Raw genomic sequence first — 10,000 nt, 5'->3', positions numbered from 1 at the left:
GAAGTAAATATAGTTCAAGGCCAACTATAATGAAAATAAGATAAATTATATTCAAAATAAAACTTAGATTCCACTGTGCAAATGGAAATGCCTTAGCCTAAAATTCAGTTATCGCGGGTCATCACTAGCAAAATCCTTAGCAAAATATAAGGAATCTTACTCTCACAAACTCTCTCTGCCCATCTGGTAATGTGGCTTGTAATAATTTTTTCAAAGTCTGCTTTAATATAGATTTGTACCTCCTTAATTCTACTTCCGGGTACCAGTGATGGCTATCATTATTTATCCCTCCTTCTTTTGCATGACAGCATAAATAAAAGCAGCATTTTCGTAAGTAGGCAAACTGGGTAGGAAGGAGTCTATCTATATGTTACTATGATGTCTCAGACTTCCAAACATTGAACATAAGAGAGTAATTGTTTGGTATAGTGGAAGGAGGATAATAAAAGCACTTCCACTGCTAAAGAAAATTAAACATAAAAAAAGAAACAGAAAAAAGACCGATGGCAGTTTGAGTGTAGTGTATTTGTTTTTCGTTTTCCTAAGATACTGTGCCAAGTTTTGTACTCTTTCTGTTTCCAATTTTGCTTTCGGTGAAGGTTTCTCGAATCTCAGCAATCCCACACATAAACATTTATCGTTATATCCATTAAGACTTAAGGTTTTAGATTTTCAACTATGAGGGAGAACTCAGCCAAAGATGCTTGAAAGATAAATACGTTTAATTAGGGGCAGAGGATGATCATTAAAGGAAGTCTGACTGCTGCAGAAGTCATTAACAATCTTAAATGAAATTTTTATTTTTATGATAGCCATTTACATGTATAATAAGAGCCAATGATTCTTGGGAGCAGTGTGACAGAAACAGAGTGTGGCGAGAACTCATGTAAGACATACTATTTAAATGAGCTGGTGTTAGCTATTCATATTTGTTAATGAACTAGATATGCAGGGCTATAAGAATGAATGTTCTGATGCTTTAAATTTTAATATCTAGAAATCAAGGGTAAGGACCAATTACTAGAATTTTCACCCTTAAAGGAATAATTAATAACGATATAACAAATGTACAGCCCCAAACTTTTTTAAAAAGTTTAATTTTTAAAAATTAAGATCAATAGTTGAAAATAGCCAAAGCAGCAATGTCGAGCTGCGGTAGTTTGTGATCATGGCAGCTTTCTGTGTTGGTCATGGGTCATAATTCTAAACATTTTAATACACAATAATTCATACGAATGCATTGCAGACCCTGTTATCACCTGTAGTTAATGGTGCCTGTGATACAAATGAACAGGCCATTCTTTGCTCTTACCTTTATGGTAAATAAACTAGCATTCTGGAGTCACAATAATTAAATAAAATGTAAATCCCTAATCTCATTTGGCTATTTCAACCAAGAAAGTTACCCGGCTATTACCTGTCTAGTTCTAATGATTAGTAATGATTTATTGTTCTTTTTTATTATTGTTCTAAAAGTGCTCTGATGTGGTGCCTTGATGTCTAATGAAAAGAAATTGGTCTTAAAAAGCTACTCATTGTTTATCCTGACTCTCAGATAACACATTTTTCTTCTGATAAAATATTTTTCTTATTTATTGTTCAAAACATACCGTATAGACAATAATTCTAATTCTGGTGCTGTTTTATTTAGTAGTGTTTTATCCCCGGTGCCTGGCTGTCTACAATCTACCTCAGCACATAGCTTTACTCTGAGATAAGCCCTCTCCTTTGCTCTTTCTCCATGCTTTCAGTAGTTTGTCTGCAGGATGCAGGTCTGGAACTGAAGAGGGCCGTGGAGTCCTTACTGTGCCTTTCCGGTTCCAGCACAATCAAAGTTTTGTGTTTGGAATTGTCCTTGACATTCTTTCGTCCCACAATGGGGTGGACACAGTGTGCTGGAAACCATGACATCATTATCATTGACACAGACTTAAATAAATCACCTGCATCTTGGCTTCTTTTTGCTTATTCAGTGATTCTTCATCTCACGGAAGAAAATGTTCTTTACTTTTACAAACCTTCATCCCAAGGGTGACTGGAAAATGCAAACTTCTACAAGTGTTTCAAAAATAAATACACTATGTGGTTTTAGACACAGAATGCTGAGTCAGAGGTGCCTTAGAAAATGTTTAAGGTTAGACACGAGGCAGAAGGACAGCCAGAATTGCCATTAACTCATAGGAGCAACTCGTAAACTATGCATCATTACGTCCTCCTGAATATGAATTCACTCAAAACCTATTTAAATAGGCTTGTGTGTAATATTTAAAATACATACCTGAAAATGCTTAGTGTTTCATTTTAATAAGTTGAGCTTGATGTTCCCCGAAGAGAAAGGTTGAAGCTAAGCAAATTGGAGCAAAACACATTGTAGGTAAAAGTGATACTATCGAATCTGATGTCCCTGAAAGATTTCAGTTGCACAATCTTTAGTAAAAAATAAAAAGGGGTTATAGCTAAATAATGCTGCAGCACGCAATGTCCACAAAATGCCGACTACACACTTTTGCACCCAGCATTTATTAATTTGGGAAGCAACCACCTACAGTAACTTCTCTTTACTTTTTCATAAGAAAATGACGATGAGGAAGGAAGTGCAGCAGAAATCTTGAACATTACCACTATTATGCAAAAAAAAAAAAGTGCTGTTAACTGTTTTCCCCTCAGTGGCTTGATGTGCTCTCAGATGGAAAACTTATGATTCTTGTGACTCTTGGCTACCAGAAATCACATGAGAAGAGCAAGGAAGAAAGACACAAAAGCTATATTTATATCTAGTAGTGAACTTCTCAGAAATACCTTAATTCAATTTCTTTCAGAGACTGATAAAAATGTCAAATGAGGGAGCCTTTCAAACAATCAATTATTACAATCGACAATGTACTATTACTATACATTGAAGTTTTGAATATTTTATGCAAAATGCCCCTGTGAAAATATTCCCTAAATAAAGAAGTCCAGGGTCAGGGATGAATTTTAAATGGTTGTACACTCTAAATAAGTATCATTCAAATCATCTGTTTCAGTAGTGGCATGAAATTAATATCTATATATACTTTTCAGTTCTACCTTAAGAGGACCATGGTATCTCAGCTCTGGTCCCACAGACAGACATAGTGAAAGACGCTGCTTGTAAAATATGTTTTAATTTAGCTGTAATGTTTTCTAGAATCTTCTATCAAAGAAGTCCAGGATGTGATAAGAAAAGAACAACAGGACTAATTTGTGGATTTACAGAGTCCTGTTTATAGCTTTACTTATTTGAAATAAAATCATTATCAAAGAGAGATAGTCATCCTGGGTCATGTTTAGTTCTTTTTAGTGTTGTCATTGTAAAACTTCCCTTTTTAAAAGGTCTTGTTTAATTCACTTAAAAGATTTTTAGTGGGCAGTTGTCCTGCTTTTCCTTCACACTATAATTTAGTGGGCAGGGAATTTCAAGTTCTCTATTTTTCAAGCTCTCTCTCTCTTGTTTGAAAATATTACAAATTTTAAAGTGGCTTTTAATTTTTTATGAATCTTCAGCTTCAGTGTTAGATATTTTCATCTTTATCAGAACATTGAGCTGTTGTATCTATATATTTTTCCTTGGAAAGTGACTATGATTGTGGAGGCAAAAATGCAAAGAAACAAAAGGTATTCATGAGAGGTTGGAAAAGGAATAAAAAAGCTGTGCTTTAGACTTTTATATGAAACAGTTAAACATGTATTTTTGATATTTCTGGAATGTTGGTTCTATAAGTTAGGCATTCTAAGTTTTGATATGTGGAATTAGGGCTTAAAAACCATGTGTTTACCTAGATTAGCACCATTATAGTTATCCCAAGGAGAAAGAAAAGAATGAAAATAAAATGAGAGACTCTGACTTGTCACTAAGCACCCAGAGTTACCAGAGGTATAGTAGCTAGCGTGCCTCTTCATAAGTACAAATACTTAGTTGCTTTGGACTCTTATTGAAAAAATAATATCTTGCCCCTGTTTGTCACTAGAACTGCCACCAGAAGAAAAGCCCTTCATTTGCTCCAAATAAGCACCTCTGTTTTTCACAGCTTGCAGTAATGCTTAAAGTAAATAAGTTCTTGTGCAGCTAGCACTATTGGATTCATTCAATTGCCTGAACAAAGCTATTGTTTAGAGGTTTACAACAAGCCTTTTCTCTGTTTCCTTAAAAGAATCTTTCTTGTTCCTGTGCTTGGCATGCTTAGTATAGTAAGCCTTTCTACAATTTTCAAATGCTAAAGATAATTTTCCCCCACAGAAGAAATGAAGGGAGACTATGTCACTATGGGGCCGGAAGCCGCCATCCAGACCACAGTTAACAATGGTACAGGTAAGATATCTTTACCATACTAAGACCGGGTCTGTCCTGTGTCATATGGATTTATTGAATGAGGGAAAGAAACACTGACCCGTGTTTTTATATCTCCATGACTTAACAAGTACGTCAGACATCACATGTCTCTAGTTTTGCTCCAAATCCAAATTTTCTACATTTTGGTACTTAATAAGCAAATATGTCTTTCATTCTTATAGCCTAATTTTGCCTCTGAAGCTCAAGAATGTTGAACTGCATAAGTGTATCTTTTTATAGCATGAACTTATTGGATTTCTAGTAGTAATTTTTACTTTAAAAGACTACAAGAACAGTCTTTAGATTAGGATTTGGTATGCCTCTTCCAGCCCTCACCTGACTTCAGTCATTGAACATTCAAATGATGTGTTGCACTGTAGATTGTAAAACGTTTTTTTCAGAAAACCGAATTTCCATGAACATTCCATGCAAAAATTAATCATCTACATTATTTTTAATTCTTTCTTCAGTTTTAGTTCTCTGCATCTGTTAGCTCCTCTCAGCAATATTTTCTGGGTAAATGTTTTAGGAGAAGTTGATGCTTTTATTTATTTTTAATAAAATGAAAAAAAAATTACAGTGGGAAAGCATTAAGCAATGTTTGTTTTACTCTACCACTGCTACAGAATAGAGGTTAAGGACGATTGTCACATTCCATCTTCCCCCAAAATTAAATGGCAACTTCTCTCACATCCCCATGTCCCCCACAGAAATTTACACTGACTCACTATGTTTTTCTCTTTGTCTGGATGAGACTAATTATTTTCAGTGTTTCAAGCAGTCCTCCACATTATTACAAATATCAGCATAGTGCCCAGTATAAAATTATCTTTTAAAGTGAAAACAAAAAAAAATTCAAATAAGTATTTCCACTCTACTCACCAATAAAAACAAGCTGGCTGTTTTATGAAGTTTCAGAAATGTAAATAATTAAGATGATATTCATATTTCCCTTATGTTGATACACATCATAATAAACTGCTCACGCTGTGCTTCTATTTAAATGCCCTCATTAATAACTTAAAAGGCATTAATTCACATTCTTGGATATAAGAGAAAGAATGAAAAACTATTGTTATTTTTTATTCATTTGAATAATATTAATTTAAGGTACAAAATGAAACCATACATTATGTCCTCATATAAGAAGTATAGAATTATAATTAACTTCTAACTGTAGATGTGGCAATAACTGGATCATGACCTTGGACAAGTCGTTCACCCTCTTCGGAACTCAGTTTCCACACTTTTCACATGAATACATTGAGCCAGTTGCTTGCTAGGAATACTTCTAGTTTAAATATTCTGTGTCACTTGGGGTACTCTCACCATGTGAAAATGAAAATAAGATCAAATAATTTGTATAAAATATAGTAATAAAAAGATACTGTGAATTAAATAATTTCTCTAACGTCCTAACTCATGAAGTTAGAAATGATCTTGTGTTTCTTTTAAATAAAAATGTAAAATTTCAGCTAAGCTTCTAGCGTAAATAAAAACTGATTTTTACTACCATAATAGGCATTTAAATGTCACAAAAGAGGATTTATTCCACAAAATGAGCATTTACTAGCTATTTTATATACATAAAGTCTATAGTAAGGTTAATAAAAATTGTTTCTATCCAAAGGTTTAAAATCAATCTTGAACATCTTTTCTTCAGGCTTTAACATCTCTTTTTCTCCAAATACTCTTCCATGTGTGGTTAGTCAATAAATAAATCAATAAGTATTTGGTGAGTGTCTCCAATATATTTGCTCTTGGGTGCATACGTGGGGATAGGTGGACCAGGAAGATTAAGACATGGTTTTTATTTAATTTAGATGAGCCCAATACACATGAAAAAGTTATGAAAACATGTGATAAATATGCAAAAAATTGTAGGAATAACAATCATTTGAACTTCAGAAATGAGAAAGCTCTTGTTGGGTAGGTATTCCTGTGAGGTTTATAAAGGTGGTAGAATTTGAACCTGGTACATTTTCAATAGTTAAGAAGGAATGGGGAAGTCCAGCAGAAAGGGATACATGAACCAACAAGGGGAAGAAGGTATCTACTCAGAAGATAGTGAAAAGATTTGATTAAATCAAGAAGTCCTAAAGGAAACTTATGGGGAAATAAAGCTGGATATTTAAGATAAAGTCAGGTGTTGAAGAATATAAAACACCTGAAAAAGCAAAAAACAATTTTTTTAATCATATTCTTCTACTCTGATGTCTGTGGGAAAAGCTAGGCTCTAGAAAGCAACTGGAAGTCTTTATAGCTACTCAGATGGGAAGTGATAAGAATCTTGTCCTGGGTGGTGACAGAGGAGAAATTAGCAATGTGACTACTTAACAGAGTCTGGATGATGGAGGTAAAGTAGCTACAACCTTACACATTTACATGTTTAAAATATAATGATTATTGGTATTTCTAGATACATAGAAAAATTCAATTTTAAAAAGGCCTTGAACTGCCTTTGAGACATAATGAATTTCATAGAAAAGTTTTGTGAATCTTGAGGAATTAAACCCCCCTAAGTAAGAACATAAGATAGAAATTTGAGAGTCATACACATATATTCAGATAGTATTTAACATCATAGGGCTATGAAATGTTAAGACTCAAAGGATATTTATTCAAACAAATATTTGAGCCCAGGACTCCTGATGAATGGTAGAAATATCAAATTCATTCAAAGATAAAAGGATTGTGAGAAGAGAGGGAAAATGTAAATGTTTAGAAGCAAAAAGAACTCCACAAAAGTAAAAATGGTCAATTCAATTAATAGCTTCAAATAACTTGAAAGAAAACTAAGTGAATACGATAGACTTGGTAATTAGGAATTCATTGGTGACCCTTAATTTATTACCCCACTTTTTAGAGAATACATATCTCTTTTCAGCCGTAAGCTTACTGCTTCTTGTCCCTTGCATTTGTTTGAATGATAAATACAAGTGGGATTTAAGTAATACATCTTTTCTGGTAAAAATTACTTTTTAATGGGCCATCTTGTTCTTTGCTGTTAGGTCTTTCTCACCAATATCCAGCTACTGTCTGGCTTTCTTTGGCCATCCCAAGGTGGAATCATGTCTTCCTCCAATGAACCTATAAGGTTTTGATCACTCTAATACCATAGTTCCTAGGATAGCTGAGTCAAAACGGGAATAAGAGACAAACAGCATTTGGACTTCCTTTACATATTTTTAGTTTGGAATATTTTGGACACCTGGTCTGACACTCTTTATTCCAGTCTCCCAAGCTAGAAAGCCTTAGGTTTGACTGTTCTTGAGCCTTCCCATCATCAATTGTGTAGTCAGTCCACATCCTTCCTGCAACCCTTTTGTTGGTGTCCACTTCCCTTCTTACAGTCCTTAAGTACGCTTAGGACCTATAGGAAATAAACTAATATTCCCAAGCCTCTCGTTCAATGCTATTTAATTCTTACCAGCCATGCTCAGTTTTAATCTCACTCAATTCCTTGACAATATCAAAAGAATCACATCAATACAAACCATTGAATCTCTGCCCGTGCTATTTCTTCAGACCCTAACCTCCTTCCCTCTACTCATCCAAATATTTCCCATCTTTCTACATTAAGAACTAGCTCACATTTCCTTATGTGGTCATCTTTAAGGAAATCCAGCCACATCAATCTCTCTTCCTTCTCTGAAATCCCACAGTCCTAATTTGCATACTATAAATATTTGCATGTATTCTGCTTTATGTTGTTTCTACCTATTTTACCTACTTAATTTCATGAAGAGGTTTCTTCAGCTGAACAGGGATGATAAATTTTTATACTATTTCCTTCTTAGCTTTGTTGAGGTTATTAAGTAGATAACATATACATTGACCAGAAACACTGGCTTTAAAAAAAGACTATTTAGTTTGACTCAGAGTGCCAAATACAGCAGTGAGTACACATGGTAGACTTCCTGACTTGTGAAAGCACGAATGAGCAAATATTTGGTGGGAAATAAGTGGACATTAACTTTTTAAAAAGCTACAATAGGTGAAAACATTATCTGCAGTGGGTATTGAGTTAGTATCTTTAGAGTGAAACCATGATTTAAGTTCCTGGAATCAAATTGTTAAAGGCAAAGAAAAACAGCCCAGTGCATCAATATTTTCTTCTTACAACAAAGTTAGATTGATAGTGCAGCAAAATTGATTTATGACAATGTAAAGCATTGAAACCACTGATTTATATTAGACTTCCTTCATTTCGTAATTTCACCGTTTTTTAAAGAAAGAAAATAATAGTGTTCTAAAGTATAAAGAACATCATTTTACAAAGAACCCAGTGTTGTACAGATATTAATAGAATTCAAATTCAGAATGAAATTACTGGGTAAAATTTTCAAGAGTGTGTGGAAAATCCCGTTTTATAAGAAGATTAGAGAAATGGAAAAACTTAGGAGCATTACAAACATGCATTTGCCTACACAACAGAGTAACAAGGCTCTGTCTTAGGTGCATGTGATCATCAGCATTAATGCAGTTCCACGTGCATCTCAAAACCCAAATGGGCCCCTGATGTTTTCCTCATTGGATGTGAGAAGTTTATATTTATTCTGACAGGCTAGTACTGTACTTATAAGAGGCTATTAATAACCACCTGCATCTTTGCCTCCTTTGCTAGGGGCAAGAGGTGCACCTTAAATGCTAAAATTGGGCAGCACCAATTTAAATCTCAGTTCTTAATCTTATACAACACAAGAAAATTCTTATTCAATAACCAACTATATAAACTCTAAGAATAGTCATTAAACATGCCTCTAACATTCTATTAGTAATGTATAAACTATTTTACATATGAGAGACAATCGTTTTAGAAAGCTCCAGATTCTAGAATCAGGTAGTTTGCATTTGAATTTTATCTCTACCAATTATTTATAGCATGAACTTGAGTTCATACAGTAATGGATAAGCCTTCATTTCTGTAACAGTAAAGTGGAAATATGATTCTGTATGTCCAAGGCCTCATTGCAGGTACTGAATGTTATGTTATTTTAAAAGTACCTAGTACAGTGTCTAATTAGTTTCACTGCTTACCCTATTGCTTTTCTTTTGCTGGTTTGTTTGCATCTTCATGTAAGACAAACTACTGTTATTCATCAAGAAATGAATGCATTGTAAACTGTGTCCCCCCTTCACACTGGGTGTTAATGGTTCTTCACTTAACTTCTCTGGGAAACAAAAATACAATATTTAACAGATTTATAATAAAAGACTCACCAATTTTGAGAGCTTTTGCCAATTAAGTTCCTTTGACTTTGCCAATTAAGTTCTAGAAAACTACACAGACAAGTTGTACAGATTCTTTTCACTGTTCTGGTGCTGAATGTGAAATTAAACTATAAAAGTTAAGAAGGAGTTATAAAGGCTACTAATAACCACCTGCATCTCTCTAATGAGTCTTTTGTCGCATCTCCTCTTTACTATCCTAAATTATAGAAGAGGAAATTTAGCAATATTTGTAATGTTTGTGTATAATGATGATGAAAACTGTCAAAGATTCTCTTAGTTGATAACTGGTTACTCTGAATAACAACCAGTAAACAAATGCTGAAACACTTGTCCCTGGTTAACAACCACTATGATACCACACTCATTATGTACAAATATTTTTCCTATCCTGAGGACTGAATCCAGGGCCAGAAT

At 34.0% G+C, this 10,000-nt stretch overlaps 1 protein-coding gene across 4 annotated transcripts in view; it reads left to right on the top strand.

Annotated features, from left to right (window-relative positions):
* The window catches only part of Zeb2 (zinc finger E-box binding homeobox 2), a 125,493-nt gene that overhangs the window by 88,710 nt on the left and 26,783 nt on the right, over positions 1-10,000 (top strand). For 3 of the 4 annotated variants that reach the window (XM_033757258.1, XM_010620955.2, XM_033757259.1), the window contains exon 4: positions 4,259-4,330. The exons of the other annotated variant lie outside the window; for it this stretch is intronic. In XM_033757258.1, coding sequence (XP_033613149.1) covers positions 4,259-4,330 — 72 coding nt within the window. The remainder of the gene's footprint in view (positions 1-4,258; positions 4,331-10,000) is intronic. 4 annotated transcript variants of the gene reach the window in all.

Source organism: Fukomys damarensis, unplaced genomic scaffold (genome assembly GCF_012274545.1).
Source record: "Fukomys damarensis isolate Sample0158 unplaced genomic scaffold, DMR_v1.0_HiC HiC_scaffold_29, whole genome shotgun sequence".
NCBI classification, from domain to species: Eukaryota; Metazoa; Chordata; class Mammalia; order Rodentia; family Bathyergidae; genus Fukomys; species Fukomys damarensis.
This window is presented reverse-complemented; position numbering and strand designations above follow the sequence as displayed.